At 37.5% G+C, this 18,977-nt stretch overlaps 1 protein-coding gene across 1 annotated transcript in view; it reads left to right on the plus strand.

The window, feature by feature from the left end:
- The window catches only part of LOC114657593 (DBH-like monooxygenase protein 2 homolog), a 47,762-nt gene that overhangs the window by 24,557 nt on the left and 4,228 nt on the right, over nucleotides 1-18,977 (plus strand). The window contains exons 4-10 of the mRNA XM_028809478.2: nucleotides 7,139-7,291; nucleotides 7,757-7,840; nucleotides 8,878-9,045; nucleotides 9,435-9,537; nucleotides 9,630-9,796; nucleotides 14,117-14,208; nucleotides 14,417-14,513. Of these exons, the coding sequence (XP_028665311.1) occupies nucleotides 7,139-7,291; nucleotides 7,757-7,840; nucleotides 8,878-9,045; nucleotides 9,435-9,537; nucleotides 9,630-9,796; nucleotides 14,117-14,208; nucleotides 14,417-14,513 (864 nt within the window). The remainder of the gene's footprint in view (nucleotides 1-7,138; nucleotides 7,292-7,756; nucleotides 7,841-8,877; nucleotides 9,046-9,434; nucleotides 9,538-9,629; nucleotides 9,797-14,116; nucleotides 14,209-14,416; nucleotides 14,514-18,977) is intronic.

An 18,977-nucleotide genomic window follows, 5' to 3' on the forward strand; every position in this document is an offset into this window, starting at 1 on the left:
TATCTTCCTTCTCTAGACATACAGCTTTTTGTTGAGCCAGTTCAGTGTCTTATCTAACTTTAATATATTCTTTATATGTATACTTTAAATACATGATACAATACCAACAACTGGCAAGAGAAAATAGACAATGAACATAATGTGAATTAAGCATATATAATATAAACAATCTTGATTTGACAGTATGAGTGTCTGTGGAGTACCCTTATGACCTTTGGAAGCAAAGTGTCTCTGAATCTAGAGATGCAAATGTCAACAGTTCTGTAATTTTTTTTTTATTTTTATTAATTTTATTGTAATCATTCCGTACAAATAGATCAATTTTTACAAAAAATAGGATTGAAAACTAATCAAATAATGTTTAATATAAGGAAGAGGGAGAAAATGGTTAAAGTCATTAACACAATTGTTTGTTTTTCTAATAAAAGATACTCTTTTTATGTCCTGAAGAGAAGGCAGTTATGTGCAGTAAACTTCTGTGCTTGCTTTACTACATACTGAGATTTGTTTTGCTACATTGCAGACACTTTGCCACATCATAGCCCTTAGTCTGGTTGTTTGGTAACTTCCTGCAGTTGTCCTGTGTCAGTTTGTGAGTTGCTACTGAATTTTGGAGATGGCTGTTTGTCTTTCAATTTGCATGAAATTAGAAGAAATAAGAGTTTTAAGTTTATAGGAGGTCATTTGCTACTTTTAATTATAAGAGTCTCTAAAAAGGATGTTCAAGGTTTCCTATACTTAAGTCAAAATGACAAAATATATCTAAGACCTAGAAACTGGTTAATTTGACATTCCTTACTTGTTACTGCAGTACCTTGGAACAAACTTGTAGCTGCTAAGTAGGTAGGGCAGGATCAAGCATGAGTCAATTGCGTACCAAAAGAAATTTGTCAGTCCAAAAAAGTTCATTTTAAAAAGGTTTAGTGAAAATTCAAAGCAAACAGTTCACACAAGAATAGAGAAAAAAAGTACACATGCAGAATAAAAGGCAAAAAAGGAAAAAATGTTTCTTCATTAAAACTAAACTTTTTCATGTTAAAGTTAAGTTGTTTTCTATAGTTAAAGATGAGTTATTTCTCTCTGCTTTACTTAATACATCCAGTATGTTCTATAAATACGGCACTGCATGTTCAATAGAGCATGTTAAGTTACATACAACTGGGCATGGTTTGAAACTGTGTGCCCCCCGTACCTTACAGGACCCCCATAGACTATGCACTAATATATAGGTAAAACATTCAACATAAGTAAGAAAATACTTCTATCAACTTATAATAATATAAATAACTAACAAATGGCTGTTACAAAACCTATATTACTTAACCTAAGGTTACATAAGTCTGTCTTACAGTAAATGATATTTATGAACAGAAGGTATTGGAGGATTAAAAATTAATCCTAATATGTCCAGTTAGTATTGGGACATTGCTTTGGCTTAGCATAATGCATCAAAATGATAAAGCTGCTCATAAGTGGTTGGGCATATATCACTGATGTTCCTTCAGGATGTCCATCATAATTAACCACTGAAGAGAAACTGTAAGAAGAAGTAATTACTCTCACTGATTCAAATGTATCAATAGAGGAAATCATATTATATTCAGGAGAGGGTGTAGATTCACAGGTGAAGACAATGTTAAATAAGAGGTGCCTAGCTGGCAAGGTACTTAACCAAAAAAGCTATGTATCTTGGAGAGAGCTAGTATAAACAAACTGAGGAGCATGGAGACTATGTTGAGAAGTAATGAACTGTCAATGTCTCTCTGATAAATAAAAATTAAAAATAAAGTGTAGAGACATTTTCAAGAACCAACTTATTACCCTTATATAAATAATCACAATATTATTAATTGTAACAGTAAAAGTTAACCTACTGGTATCTCTCTGCACTCACAATAACCAAATGAAGAATAATAAAATAAATAAAACTCACATGGTGAATAAATAAAGAGATAAACAAAATATAAATTAAAACAAAACAGCCAAACAAATAAACTCCACTGCCTTGACATTCATTCCCAGGTAGTTGTCATGTCTGTCAGGTTGGGAGGCTTTCACACTTGCTCACCTCTCATGTAAAACACCAAAGCACTTCCTTTACACATCTCACTTCATTAAACACACAAAGTCTCATGAGAGCAAGTCTTCATTCAAATTCTTTTCTTTTGTATCAAAACATCACAACTATGACCTTATTCAAACTTTTTGTCTTGTCTTTGTGTTACTGAGAGGTGCTGACAGGTCAAGGTGGTTGTAACTATACGTCATTCAAAGGAAAAAAATAGGAGATCAGTAAGGTAATAGAAATCACTATTGAACAGTCAAAAATTCTGGTAAATAATTTAAACATGTACTGTACAAGAGATGGTCTGATGATGTTAAAACTGTAATAAGCAAGGCTGTGAGGAAATTTACTATTAGGCAAACAAAATCTTCTCTCAGTTTAGGAGAAACATGCACTGAGATTTTCCCCATTTCTATTATTGTGGTCATTGTAGCCATTACAATCTTTAGTGGTAGGGAAACAACAGTGATCAGTTTATCTTTTCCAGAAAGAAGTATTAATATGAAATCTGACTAATATAAGTCAGGATACATGGTAATCAGGTTCATTCCATTCCAGAAGAACCTGGATTTTGCCAAACCTATGTTTCCGGAAAGGATAAAGCCAGAATTGTTTGATCTGTGAAGCCAATGATCCATATATTTTGCTAATCCTACTTTCTACAACAGGACACAAGCATTGTTGGCTCCAAAAACAAAGATTAGTCATAATCCAACTCAATTGCTGGGACAACAAATGCCCTGAACCTATCCTGCAGAAGAGGTTTTAATAATGGCAGCTGAAATAATTAAGTAGCAGAGAATCTAATCATAGGGTGAACAGAAACATTGATCTTGGTTGCACTTTTCAGGATGCACAGAAAGTTGACAACATTTTTAAAATGTTTTGCCCCTTCTTGAATAACCTAATAGCATATACAGAAACATATTTCCTTTATTAAACACTGCCCCAAGAAAGTGTGATCAGATGGAAAACAGATGTTCTAGCATGCCTGGAGATGTGACTTTGTGAGTATTACTGTTTTACATCACAGTTGTTAATCCATCCATCCATCCATTTTCCAACCCGCTGAATCCGAACACACGGTCACAGGGGTCTGCTGAAGCCAATCCCAGCCAACACAGGGCACAAGGCAGGGAACCAATCCCGGGCAGGGCGCCAACCCACCGCAGGACACACACACACACACACCCACACACCAAGCATACACTAGGGCCAATTATATCTGAATAACCTCCTAAAATATGACATCTCTAATGTAACACATTGTGGCTTTGACCTGACATTAATGCAAATCTAATGCATTCTCCATGCTTTTAACACTAATGGTAGCTTTCTTCAAAACACTGGAGATGTGTGATGGTATGCAGGGCAATTCCAAAAAGCCAATCTAATTTAAATGTGTTAGCATTTCTGAAAAATAATTGCCGGTAATAGACTCACTGGTAGAACAAGCTGCCCAACTTCATCCCTTCTATGAAGTCCTTCACCGTTTAACAAAACACCTTTGAAGATTCTCCTCTTCTGTGAATACCTATATCCATGTGCTTAATAATGCAGTTGTGATTCAGGGGTCTGAAGTGGACTTAGGCAGCAATATTACTTTGTATTATAGTTAATTTAGTTCAGCAAATAGTAAAAGTTTAGCTTTTGCAGTACTATTTTCAACAGCACTTTTGACTACTAGCTTACTTCCCTTTCACTCTCTTGCTTTTAGTCATTTAGGTACTGGACCTTGCTGTGTAGCAGTTGTAGTTAAACTCAACTTAACAAATGGTTACTCAACTATATTTTAATTTTTCTAAATGAATTTGGATTAAAGCATCTACTAAACCTATAAATGCATTACAGGATTCCCCAATGTAATTGACTGTGGAAGGAACACATATCTGTATGAGAGCAGCAAACTTTGTCATTCTCTTTTTCAGAGCACACACAGCAGAATCAGGATGAGACTGTCATAATAGTTCTTTCTCTATTACACATATAATGATGCTTACTGCAGTAAACAGTAAACACACATCAACTTACCTGATACTTATCTATTATTTATACCTTACTGTTTAGCCAGTCACAACAAACGGAAAGCAGAATGTTCAGATATCATTACAGCTTGTGGAGCTTGGCCTGAACACAGACAGGTGGACATGTTTAAATCACTCACAACACGTTTATTTTCCATATTTACAATAAGTGACACACAAACCCCAAAGTTCCCAAAAGTCCAGGCCAACTATCAAATGCCTCTTCCTTCAGGCCACCTCCTTGCCTCTCCTCCAAGACCTTGTCCTTCCTTCACTCCCGACTCCAGCCCCCGAATGGAGAGAGGCGGCCCCTTTCATAATCTCCCGGATGTGCTCCAGGTGCCTCCTGACAATCTTCTGCCGGTACTCCCCAGTGTGGCGGAAGTGCTGGCTGCGCACTCAGAAGCACTCCAGGTGTCCCCGATCCTCTTCCCCCCAGCACTTCTGGGTGTGGCGGAAGTGCTGAAGTCCAGGGCTCCAAAGGCATTGGGGCGCCCCCTGGTGGTGACCACAGGCCCCTACAGTGCTGAGCTTCAATGGTCCCCATAGCCACCAGGACGGTCGCCCCCACGTGGTCTGGGGGAGGTGTAAGGCCTCCTCTGGTCCTCTGGGGCGTCCCGGCCAGGTCGCCCCCCCCGGCCACCTGTGACAAGCTATATGAACAGGAAATCTTTTCTTAGAAGTCAAAATTGTACTTTGATGGAAACAAATGTTTCTTCCCTTAATTGTTAGTATGATTTTGAATCTTCATGGATTTTTAAAGGTCATTGATTAAAAAAAATGTCTATTCAAATTTTAAAGACTGATTAGAACTCTAACAAGAACCTTATACCTATCTTCTAATTAATTGATTTTTATTGTTGGAATATGTTTTGCCTTTTTTAATTTTATGTACTTTCTCTTACTTTTTGTAAGGTTTTGATGACATACTGCAACATAATGTTCCAGTGAGAGCATGTCAATCCATGACATAATGAATGGAATTATTTTTCTGTCATATCCTTCATTTACATAATCTTAGTGAGTCAGGGCCAGTCACATCACACTCTAATGACCGCCAAGTCAAGTATTTTGACATCCCAAGAAACTCAAACCAGTCTATGACTAGCTCCAACAAATTTGCTTGATTCTGTCTTAAGTGGTAGGGACAGGCTAATGTGTATGCAAGAGTGTGCTTCCGAGGAATGAAGAAACACAGGGGTTTTGGACCACATATACAGATCAGAGGTTTGTCTGTCTGATGTATCAGCTTTGTTGTACCATGGCAGAGTTGAAAGAGGTAAATAGAAGGGCTGAGATTGCAGGTGGACACACCATACTTGTTAAACCTTTATACAGACACAGGTTTTTTTCAAACAAGTTACTATTAGATGTCAGAATGTAGTAAGCTCATGATAATTCAAAAATGTGAAACTGTCCTGAAAAGTCTGCACTGAATGGTGTAATTTGTCATTCCTTATAATTTCTAGTCTTGTAATCTGATTTCATCAAGGTGACATAATCCATCAACTGCAGTCATTAAAGTTTGACATCTCCTCTGACTAGGAGTGATATAATGCGTAGCTGGCTTAAGACAAAGCATTTCTAGTTTAGTGTCCTCACCTCTGAAACGTGTAACATATTAAAAATAACCCACTCCTTTAAACCCAACAGTGTCTTTAAATGCTGACTAACTGCTGTGCCTTCTAGGTCTTTTTGACTTTATTCTGACACCTCCTTTTAGATGCCCTGGACCAATTTTATATTAATTGTCCATCATAGCCTGTAGTACTGATGATTCTAATTTTTAGAGGAGTTGACATTTAGGGTGTTTTTATAGGCTGTGAACAAAGTACCTTAAATCCAAGGGAAAACAATTTTAAGTCAAGAGTGGGTCAAAATTGGCCCAAAGGAAATAGCAGTGTTCAAAGTGTGTAGCAGCTGTGCAAAACCTGAGCATTTGGAGAATGTTTTGCTTTTTGTAAAGCTAGGTTAATGAACTCTTCACATTTCTGAGCTGAAAAACATTTATGATGTCAGTGTATGTTGTGAACAAACCACCCTAAACGAAGAGTAAAATCCACTAAATAATATGGTGAATCTAAACCAATCCAAAGGACAAAGCAAGGTAAATATTTTTTGAAGCTGTACAAATTATGAGATGTTTAACTTTTTTTTTACTTTTTGTTAATTTGGAGAAATGTACAAGGGTCACATACTGTAGGTTAATTCTAAATAGATGAAATTTAGAATTCTTTAACTAATTTTAAACACAAAGATGGGTCATAAGACATTGTAAGGGCTTGGTTGCTTTGCCAAAAACCTATACATTTCTGTGCTGAAAAGATGACATTTAAGATGTTTTAAGGATCGTGAGCAAACACTCAAAATGCAGCTGAAAATCCATAAATGTCATTGTTGAGTCAAAATTGACCTGCAAGATTGAGCATTGATCAAGATATGTAGAGGCTGTAAAAATGAGACATTTGGGAACATTTTTGCTTTTGTAAAGTTAGGTCACTTTTCCAAAACCTTTTACATTTCTGAGCTGATGACTTTTAGCATAGTTTTATGAACAAACAAACTATCGTACATGCAGCAGAAAATCTATTAAACAAAAGGGTGGGTCACAGCTGACCCAAAAGATGTGGCAAAGTAACTACTTTGGAAAAGATGTACAAATTATGGGATGTTTGACTATTTTACTTTTTGTTAACTTGGGGAAATATAGGAAAAGTCACAAGGTTTCATCCTAAACAGATTAAATTTAGGGTACTTTTATGCATTTCAAACACAAAACCATGTCAAATTGCAGAAAGATATTTTGTTGGTCAAACCAATACAATGCACTTATTCTGCATTATTAATAATCCATTTTATTTGCATTAATCCTTGACATTAGTTTTATCCTTTAATTTAAAAAGACTTCTTCCAATTTATTCCATACTTACAATATACTGAGTAAGTAGTGAATAACCAGAATATTGTGGGAAAAGTATTTTTGCTCAATTGTGTTTTCCAACAGAAATTCTTAATTTCATGAGTTTTTGCATTATTTGCTCTTTTTAAGGACTCACCAATATTTGTCATTTTTGCATATGGACTGGATGATGTCATCAAATTTCATGAAAGTCGGCAAGGTGGAAAGTCAATCAACTTGTTAAAGTATACCCCAAAATTGCAAGCAACACTAGACAAATACTTTGACTTCAAAGCTGAAAATGTAAGTTTTGCAGCACAAATATGTGGAAACGTGAATAGCGTATTCAACCTTAAATTGTTGCCTCTTCATTTCTTCCCTTCGACTAGTGTGAGCTCCATTTATAAAACAAAGGAAAATAATGCATCCTGATCTTGTAAACCTTCTTGGGTTATGGTGTCTATCAATGCATGTCATTTTCTAAGCCGCTTAATTCACACCAGCGTCACAGTTAAGGTGGGGTGGAGGTTGCAGCCTATCCCAGCACGCAATCTTACCCCAATCAAGGCAGGAAGAAACCCTGGACAGGACGCCAGTCCATCGTAAGTTCAACACACACACACACTAGGGGCAATTTATTGAAGTGTCTATGAAATAAATAATAATAATAAAGTATTACCTAGTCAATTTGAAAGATAAAAGATGTTCTTTTCAAAGTCTGTGAAAATCTATTCTGTATTTTTAAATTAATTATTTGCTTCCTACTAGTTCACAGTTCCTGCAAAGGCTACATTTTATTACTGCATGGTACTCAAAGGCCCATCTTTTTCCGAAAAGAATCATGTCATTCGGGTAAGTAAATATGCAACTTGAATGATGAGTCTTGCTTTTGATAGTTATAAGATGAAGCTATAATTATGAGTTTTCTTTCTTTCTTTCTTTCTTTCTTTCTTTCTTTCTTTCTTTCTTTCTTAATGAAATTAATTACATTGAAAATTAAGGTTTTGTGCTCTTCCACTCTAAACATCTTAGTCCAAAAGAATTTGAAGTTTTAGCCCAGACTTGCCTTACTTTATCAATTTTGTTAAATGGATTTTTTTTCACAGCTGTTCCTGTAGGGGGCGATACCTCCCTAGTTGGAATAAGTTCTTTTGTAATTGCGGTGTTTTAAGTAACCGAAAATTATATAGATATGATATTAAAAGGCGATATCCCTCCCATAGTGATACGGCGGTAAAAATCACATAACAGAAAATAACTTAGCTTTCTTTAATGATGATTTATGTGGCATAACAGACGAGGAAAGTCTATAGCAAGGCAATACCAAGGTGGGATCTTGATATATACAGTCTGCCATTTTTCGTTGCTGCGCTGGAAGGCTTTTCATGACGATATCACCCATCCATCCGTCAGCTTCAAAGTGTGCAGGCCCTTACTTAGGTAAATAGTCCATTTCCAAACGAGGAAATAAGATTTTGTGCTGACTGTTAACAGAGGACAAAATAGTATACACCTGTCTTTAGGCTGACTATACATTCCTCCAGCTGTTTTTGTCTAACTTGTCCTATGCTTGGCCCGGCACTTCTAAATGCTGAAAGCCCCTGTGTGCTAACTTTGGCCTGGCCTGTACATGTGAATGGATTTATAAAATAATTTTTGTACAGAGCACAGTGACATTAAACTTATATTCTTATTACAACAGCTCAACTCTTTTAAATTACAAATTAGTTTACTTGGCTAAAATAAAGACAATTTGGTATTTATTGTACATCCTCCCTGAATCCTGACAATAAAGTCCAAACTGAGCTGAATCTCCTTTGTCATTCATTCCGTCTGTAAAGGAAATTTGATATTTGAAACATTGATTGACTTTTTTTTTGTTGCTATAGATTGAACCTCTGATCCAGGCAGGCAATGAAGATGTTGTTCATCACATGGTGCTCTATGCGTGCCCCGTAGGCTTCACAACAGTCATGAATGGCTCGTGTTATTCCAACACCTCTGTACCATTTTACAAATGTATGACTGTTGTAGCAGCTTGGGCTGTTGGAGGAGGAGTAAGTACTGCTGGTAGACGTCACATAAATGGATTCATTATTTGTTGTAAAATAGTCAAGAAAAGAACATGTTGCACTGTGTAGTGTAGTTATCATGTCATACAGAAGATGAGAGACTTTAGTTTCCAGATTTACTGTATATAAACTGTTCTTTTAACTAAGTATTCTGGGATAGAAAGTGCCAGATGGTGGATGTGAATCTGGGTAGGGACTGACTTGTGAAAAGTGTGGAGTGAACCTCTTACACTATCATTTATCTATTTGTTCTTTTTCTTGCTAGTTTAGACTGTGTGGTAATTAAGCCCATCTATAAATTGTTTGTTCCAAGAATAATCCTAAAGCTAACCACAAACAACAGCCAACTTACAAAGTTGTGCCTTTCTGTACAGGTCATCAATTTTCCTTCAAATGCAGGCATCTCTTTTGGTACAAGTGAAGATCCTGTGTACTACCGCTTAGAGATGCATTACAATAACCCTACGCTGACATCAGGTTAGAGAAAAGCTTTACAATTTTGTTGTTCTTGTATACAGAATGCTTCTATATGTTGTAATTTCTTCTTCTTCCTTGGTTTTTGGAAACAGGTCGAGTAGACAACTCAGGATTGCGATTTTACCACACCAATGTGCTTCGTCAGTATGATATTGGGACGCTGCAAGCTGGAATTAGAGTTGATTCCTTTTTCGTCATCCCTCCGGGTGCATCCTCATTTAAAGCATATGGGCTGTGCAACACAAGTGGTTTCGCTTCAGTGAGTACTTTACAATTTACTTTAAAACTCATTATAATTAATCCTATATTCTTGAGAACAGTTATACATTTTGTGGGATTGATTGTTACAAGGATATACCACTGTTAATCCCAGCAACTTCTTTTTGTGTATTAATGTTAGGTCATTTTAAAATGCACTAATTAGAAAATTAGAAAATTAAGACCATTTTAATCTGTAATAGATAGCAAAGCTTATGGATAATACAAAAACATAAACACAACCTTTTTACTTAAATATTATGATAATATGCCAATTTACTATAAAGCATTCTTTTGCTATGGGAAGTCTCACCAATCATGTTGCTGCTGAAAATCCAAGCAAGCTCCTTCATACATTACTCCAACAAGAACACAGAAACACTTCTGTTTAGTTTTTATTCTATCACTCAAGGTACACTGCATTAAATTTTGTTCAGCCACTACTCATAACACATGATTCTAGGAGAGCTGACAGAGAGAGAATGAATGTAGGTAAAGGAGGTTCATGAAATGAAAGAATGTTTAGGTTAACTGGTGTCTGTAATCTGGCCTGCTGTCCTAAATCCATCCATCCATCCGTTTTCCAAATCTGCATTTCCAGGGTAGGGATGTGGGGCAGCTAGAGCCAATCCCAGTCTGCCACTTAAATATCATAAAGAACAAGGATGCAGACTTCAAAACAAAAGCAAACCAGACCAGCCTTTCCTTCTGATGTAAACTCACAGAGTAAGCATCATTCAAGGCAACCAAGTCCCAAACTCAAATGGCAGGCTCAGGGTCTGCGCCATGGAGGGGGGACTGTGCCATCCAGTCCAGCATAACCTTTCCCACTTGAATTTTTAAAAATGCATTTGTATATATGTATATATTTTTAATTCCTTTGTTTTACATAATAAAAAGTACATAATAAAAACAAACAGATTAAAAATTCTTTGTAGATATAAATTGTGGACAATGATGCAGTATGTGATTTCCATCACATGACTGCTGCAAAACTCTTCATATTTTGTTATTTACTGCTAACTAATAGTTGTTCTTGCATTGAGTTTTCCTCTTGTTACAGAAGTTGGCACTCCCCTCAGTTTTTCATTGTATACAAATATTTGTTTTTGAGCAGACCACATGGATATTAGGAAGTGGTTTGCAAAAGTAGTACAAGCCCTGGAAAAACAAGGAGTAGAGACAAACAAATCCAGGCCTTCTGACACTAACAACCAGGCCCAGGAGGCTAGCACATTGGTGACAGTAACTCCTTACAGCATTCCGTTACCCATGCCGAAAATTTAGCATGATGTGAGGATTAGATTCAGCTTTTACAATAAAGGGGTGGTATAATTGGAAACATGTTATAGTGTCAAATAGTGGCTTACGCAAGCATACTACCACCAAGGAACATCTTTCCTGTTATGTTATGTGGAAGTAATGGACACTCTTATGAATGTGGAGAGTTGAAAAAAAGTAGATACTACATGTCAAGTATTGTTATTGAATTTCTTGTATGTAATCAACTGCCTCTTAGTAGAAAGGTTGAGGCTTTTCATGAGATGTCAATAGAGGAGTGGACTTTTTCTATCATTAGTTGATTACACAATTACAAAGGACAAATAACTGTGCCAACTACCTCACGTAATGCTACTTACAAGTGCCATTAAATGCAGAGTAATTGGGGTTATGAGTGGCACTGTCACCAAAGTAATAGTGAATGAAGGGAGTCTTAGTTTATGATCAAAAGTGAATGGCACAAAAGATCCCACTGGCCTTGAGAATCTATTGATAGTTCTTTGCTTTCATCTCTGAAGAAACTAAACAAGTTACTTAAACATTTGATTTCAATGTCTAATGCCAGTGCAAATGATACAAAAAAATGCAAGATACCAGCATCTAAAATTCTCAGTCAAGTTTACAATGGGGCATCTGAACAGTGGTGTTCAAAAAGTCTTACAAGAGGAACTTGGAAGAAAAATGCTGCATGTATATTGATTAAATCATCAATTACATCTTGTTGTGCATGCACTGTAATTAAAAAAAAGTGGAGGATTTTTTCGGAACTTGTAAATGCTTTCAACTTAATTATTTTTATACATAACAAAGGGAAATTAATTGAAGCATCTGTGAGAACAAAGATGGACAGGTCATCTGGCAACCATGTCAGTTATCTGTGCAACTTTTAAGGACATTACTTTAATGTTTACAGAGACTGACAGTTTGCAGACAGTTGGTCCTGAATTAAGGATGGAAACATATGGGTTGCAGTGAGAGCTGTCTAAGCCACGCTTCATGTTTGTTGCATATCTGATACACAAGATACTTTTGTTACTGGGCCCAACAAACACTCTGCTCCAGAGAAAAGAAACGGACCTGTTAATTGGTCTGAGACTTGTGTCAAGTGCAACTGAGTGTGTGAGTAAGCTGCGCTGTGAAAAAGAGCTAAGGAAGTACTGGACATTGTCACTAATGTTATGATGACCTGTGTACCCAAACAGAGACAAGTGGACAACAGGATGTTAGAACATTGCACAGCTGAAGAAACAGTTGGTTCCAAAAAAAAGAGAATGTGTCAGTGAACATAATACTATGTTGACAATGGCACTCAATGCTCTTGATCTGGAGAAAGAGACCGTCCATGACACAAAACTTGTAAAGCCGATTATGTATTTAATTAATAAGACTATGTTAAACCTGAAGCGGCATGGTGGCACAGTGGTAGTGCTGCTGCCTTGCAGTTAGGAGACCTGCGTTCGCTTCCCGGGTCCTCCCTGCGTGGAGTTTGCATGTTCTCCTCGTGTCTGTGTGGGTTTCCTCTGGGTGCTCTGGTTTCCTCCCACAGTCCAAAGACATGCAGGTTAGGTGGACTGGTGATTCTAAATTGGCCCTATTGTGTGCTTGGTGTGTGTGTCCTGTGGTGGGTTGGCACCCTGCTCGGGATTGGTTCCTGCCTTGAGCCCTGGGATTGGCTCCAGCAGACCCCCATGACCCAGTGTTCGGATTCAGCGGGATGGATAAATGTTGAACCTGACTTTATAGTCATAAAACAGTTATTTTCACCCAAATGGACCAAGCAACAGACAGGAAAATGGACAATTTAAAGACTGCTATTACAGTAACGTCACATAAAACCCTAGCCAAATGCTATGAAGGCATTAAGATTCACATTAAAATCTGATGCCACCACTTTCACCTATATCTCAAAAAATGTCCAAAAATGGAAGAACTGAACACCATTACAAATTTCTGGTGCAGAACAAGCCATACAAAGTTCCTTTACAGTTAAATAATGTATGTAAATATATAGAAGAGCATAGAAAAGGCAGGGCAGGACCAAAGGAGCAAACAAAAATAATTTTAGCCTAAAAAGGCAATTTGATTAATTAAACCAAAGAACAGTACCTTAAGCAAGAAGAGGGTCAAAACGATGATATACAAACAACAGAAATAACCTCAAAGCCAAGCACAAGAATCAAAACAATAACATAGAAATTCCAGCTCCTCCTTCAACGCTTCCTGTGGCTGTATGATTAAATGGCCCCCACCTCCTTAGGATGCACTTGTAGAGAACAGGGTAGATAACAATGAAAGCTACTACAAAACTTTTAAAATTAATACATAATAGCAACATTATTAATCAATACACTATTAAAAAAACAAACAAACAATACAGACAGAATGTAGCCTAAAGGATAATTAATAACACAATAGACAAAAATTATATTTAAATAACAGAAAGATTAAATAAATAAAAAATAAACTTGAGCCTGGGCAACAACTCTGCCTAAACTGTGATGCCTGGAGAAAATCAATGTATCCCTGTCTGCCTACAGCTACTTCCTGACATATTTTCATTATTGCTGTTATAGGTTGGCTGGAACCTTGACCAAGAAGAAATGAGAGTTGGAAAAGGACAGATTAAATAAAAAATTATTCCTTATTAAGGAAAGGGTTTTTCACTTTTTTGCTTATGTGAGAGTGCCTTTTTGGAAATTGTAATGATAATTAACAATATACCATGTTTAATATAGTTTTTTTTCCCTAGCAGCTGTTTTCTATGATTATTATTTGATCCAGCTTTAAATTTTGACACTTTTTATGTGGCAAACAGTGGTGCCCCAATCTCAATAAAATAATTGTTTATCAAGCAAAACACACAGGTTGGAGAGCAAGGGCAATAAGAAGAACTACTGGGCATAACTAAAGAGAGTTCAACCACCAACTATAAGTGTCAAACAGATTGTCTTATAGAAGTTATATTTATATACCCACATGTAAAGCATTGAGATATTTTATAGTATATTTCATTAGTACATTTTCATTTTGTATTTGTCAGCTTCTTCCTGAATCTAGTCTGGAAATAAATGTCTTTGGAAATTTGCTGCACACTCATCTTGCTGGGAGGGCTGTCAGGGTTGGTCATTTCAGGTATGTAGAATAAGAAAACAATTTTAACTCCTAGAATAGACCTATTCACCTGTTTTCAACAATATACTGTACATATTCCAAAAAGTATCTATCTATATATATATATATATAATATATATATATATATATATATATATATATATATATATATATATATATATATATATATATAAAGAAATATATATTGTATGTATGTTTTTTTTTAAAGAGGTGGCAAACAGATTGGCTTTCTTGGAGAAAATAATAATTATGACTTTAATCTCCAAGATGTCAACTATCTGGGAGATATCGTACCCGTCAAAGTGGTGAGTATTGCTCCTAAGTTTGGACTGCTTTCATTTATTGTGTGTCAATGTATATGTGAAAGTCTGTTATGCAGTAAATATTTTTGCTAACATTTGAAAATCCAGCGTAATATGGAAAAGCCTTGGATACTAAAAAAAAAGAGACTCGTCTCACATGTACCTGTATAAATCATGACCTAAAAGCTATAAGGTTGCAGAAGACTAATATATTATATAGATTTATCAGACTAATAAAGACACATTTGTATTAAATATCATCCTAGCATTACTTTGTAAACTCTTTTATCTGTTATCTAATTTATTTAATTTTTTATTTCTTGGAATCCAGTATATAGTCAGTCATTTTCCAACCTGCTATATCCTAACACAGGGTCAAGGGGGTCTGCTGGAGCCAATCCCAGCCAGCACAGGGTGCAAGGCAGGAACAAATCCCGGGCAGAGTGCCAGCCTACCACAGAATCCAGTATATAGCATATGGAAAAATCTTGATATCCATTTAGGTAGACATTAAACCTTAGATATCCCACTTCTGACCAATTATTCATTTTGTAACTTACATAATGCAGGCTGATCACTGTCTGTGGCTCTAAAATCTATACTAATTATTCTCATGGAAAGAAGCTCACACACAAGTAAATAAGTAATAATAATAATAATAGTAATAGTAATAATAATAATAATACATTTTATTTATATAGTGCTATTTCTATGCTCGATGGTTATGCACACTTTGAGAAATGTAATTATGAAGATTGAAAACTACCCTTCAAGTCATAGTTTCTGAATACTGTAATTATTTTCACTTTTTGTTGAATAAAACAAATTAAAAGTGAAATTTTTTATGCTTTGTTTTGTTTGTTTGGCTGGACTAGCTGATTGTTAGATGTGTCTTGTTATGTAAAACCATAGGTCTGAAACAGGGAATACTTGCTGTTTCTCTTGACTGTAATTAGTATACCTTGGTATTAGCTCCCAAGGGACCTCAGAGGCTACAGATTTTTCTTTCAGATAATCTGAGAAATAGCCAAAGGATAATTTAAGCCAGTAATGAAACTTTATACCTATTTCTATAACTTGTCAACCATTTCCGCAATTAGAACAGATAGTATCAGTGTTAGCATTCCCAAAAATCTTAGCTCAGATACTGTTTGCTATTTTTGCCATAGCAGGACTCCTACAAGATTAAAACTCATACAAAAAGAAAAAAAAAACATTTATCAGACTAATCAAAGAAACTAATTAAGCAGATGCCTTTTAGCTTCATATCACCAGCTTGGTTGCCTATCCCTTCTGTAATTTTAAATGGCTTGCAACAATAGGAATGGATGTGTTATCATCATGTAACAAGCCCCTTACGTTAACCCTCTGACTGTTCACCTTTACTGTATGCATTTTGAAGCAAAGGATTATCAAACACAACTTTAAAAGATACTTCACCTTTTCACTGTTCATATCTAAAAATATAGCAAGTCATAAAAAATCTGAATTAAAGAAAGCCATCCTAATTTGGGATGCTCGTAAGAAATGTAATGATTTACTTAATGAGGAAGAAGTACATAATACATTGGAAAATATCTTGTATCACCCCAGTCCCAAAGGTATCATGTCCTAGTGAGCTGAATGACTTTCGGCCTGTTGCTCTGACATCACATGTGATGAAGACCATGGAGAGGCTGCTGCTTCACCACCTTAGACCACAGGTTCAACACGCCCTTGACCCTCTGCAGTTTGCATATCAGGAGAAGGTGGGAGCGGAAGATGCCATCATCTATATGCTACACCGATCCCTCTCTCACTTGGACAGAGGCAGTGGTGCTGTAAGAATTATGTTTCTAGACTTCTCTAGCGCCTTCAACACAATCCAACCTCTGCTCCTTAGGGACAAGCTGACGGAGATGGGATTAGATTCATACCTAGTGGCATGGATCGTGGACTATCTTAAAGACAGACCTCAGTATGTGCATCTTGGGAACTGCACGTCTGACATTGTGGTCAGCAACACAGGAGCGCCACAAGGGACTGTACTTTCTCCGGTCCTGTTCAGCCTATATACATCAGACTTCCAATACAACTCGGAGTCCTGCCATGTGCAAAAGTTCACTGATGACACTGCTATCGTGGGCTGTATCAGGAATGGGCTGGAGGAGGAGTATAGGGACCTAATCAATGACTTTGTTAAATGGTGCGACTCAAACCACCTACACCTGAACACCAGCAAAACCAAGGAGCTGGTGGTGGATTTTAGGAGGCCCAGACCCCTCATAGACCCAGTGATCATCAAAGGTGACTGTGTGCAGATGGTGCAGACCTATAAATATCTGGGAGTGCAGCTGGATGATAAATTAGACTGGACTGCCAATACTGATGCGCTGTGCAAGAAAGGACAAAGCCGGTTATACTTCCTTAGAAGGCTGGCTTCCTTCAACATCTGCAATAAGATGCTGCAGATGTTCTATCAAACAGTTGTGGCGAGCGCCCTCTTCTACGCAGTGGTGTGCTGGGGAGGCAGCATTAAGAGGAAAGACGCCTCACGCCTGGACAAACTGGTGAGGAAGGCAGGCTCTATTGTTGGCATGGAGCTGGACAGTTTAACGTCTGTGGCAGAGCGAAGGGCGCTCAGCAGGCTCCTATCAATTATGGAGAATCCACTGCATCCACTAAATAATGTCATCTCCAGACAGAAGAGCAGCTTCAGCGACAGACTGCTGTCACTGTCCTGCTCCACAGACAGATTGAGGAGATCGTTCCTCCCCCAAACTATGCGACTCTTTAATTCCACCCGGGGGGGTAAACGTTAATATTTAACATTATACATAGTTATTGTCTGTTTTTTCACCTGTATTATTATCATTCTTTAATTTAATATTATTTATTGTATCAGTATGCTGCTGCTGAAGAATGTGAATTTCCCATTGGGATTAATAAAGTATCTATCTATCTATCTATCTATCTATCTATCTATCTATCTATCTATCTATCTATCTATCTATCTATCTATCTATCTATCTATTGTGGAGTATCAGCCCCAGACACACACAGGCACAAAGACACAAATGCAAAATACACCCTTTTATTTTCTTTTTCTTAGCACACAGTGCACAAATCACCACCAATAACCTCAGTTTCTTTGTCTCTCTTTCCTTCTTTTCTTCTTCTCTTTACCGCCTACACTCCTCCACACAATCTTTGTGCTCCAGCTCCCAACTCCAGCTCCTGGAATGGAGTGAGGCGGCCTCTTTTATAGTGCACCCGGAAGTGCTCCAGGTGTACACTGATCTTCCTTCAGCAGCACTCCCAAGTGTAGCAGAAGTGCTGTAAGGGTCCCCAGAAGTACTCCACATGTTCCCGGACCCTCTTCCAGCAGCCCTTCTGGGTGTGGCAGAAGTGCTGCAGTCCATGGCACGGGGACTGTCCAGACTCCCCCTGGTGGTGACCACAGGCTCCAACAGGACTGAGCCTCCAAGCTCCAAGCCTGTGGCCCTGATGCAATCCAGGGAGGCTGCCCTCTTGTGTCCTGGGGGAGTATTGTTGTGGAACTAAATTCTAAATATTTTTGGTTGTAATAGAAATATGTACTTTTTCACCCACTAATAGAAGGGCTAATTGGGTGCTAAATCCCTAGTAAAGGATCAAAAATCAAAAATAACATCATATTCATAATCACTACCCTTGAGATGGCCTAAAATGATAGCCTCACATGTTTCTGTTTGACATTTGTCATTATTAAACCTTCTGGGAGTGCTAGGACTGCTGGCAAAGAATCATATATCAAAAAATATTATCATATTGTGATCAGTAACATTGAAATAGCATAAAATGACACAGCACATGCCTATATTACCAGTCCCCATTTTTTTTTTTCAAAGAAAAGGAGTAAATGTGACCCCTTGTATTCTATTAAGGGATGAACCTCTGGGATCTGTTGAAGTGGCATGCACACATTCAAGCCCTTCTGATCATTTTTCCTGAAGACACCTATTGGTTTATTCTTCATCTTACTCTTTATCATAAGGGTGTAAGTGCCTGCACAAAATATGGTTAACAAGTAGTCTAGGGGGCCAAAAATAGGTGGAACACAAAACATCTTGCCTAACTGATCAAGTCAAATGGTATATCATTTTTTTTTGTACTGGTGAATCCAGCGGGCAGCAGTGGGTAGTGCTGCTGCCTCACAGTTGGGAGACCTGGGGACCTGGGTTCACTTCCCGGGTCCTCCCTGCGTGGAGTTTGCATGTTCTCCCCGTGTCTGCGTGGGTTTCCTCCGGGCGCTCCAGTTTCCTCCCACAGTCCAAAGACATGCAGGTTAGGTGGATTGGTGATTCTAAATTGGCCCTAGTGTGTGCTTGGTGTGTGGGTGTGTTTGTATGTGTCCTGCGGTGGGTTGGCACCCTGCCCGGGACTGGTTCCTGCCTTGTGCACTGTGTTGGCTGGGACTGGCTCCAGCAGACCCCCGTGACCCTGTGT

Source organism: Erpetoichthys calabaricus, chromosome 9 (genome assembly GCF_900747795.2).
Source record: "Erpetoichthys calabaricus chromosome 9, fErpCal1.3, whole genome shotgun sequence".
Classification (NCBI taxonomy): Eukaryota; Metazoa; Chordata; class Cladistia; order Polypteriformes; family Polypteridae; genus Erpetoichthys; species Erpetoichthys calabaricus.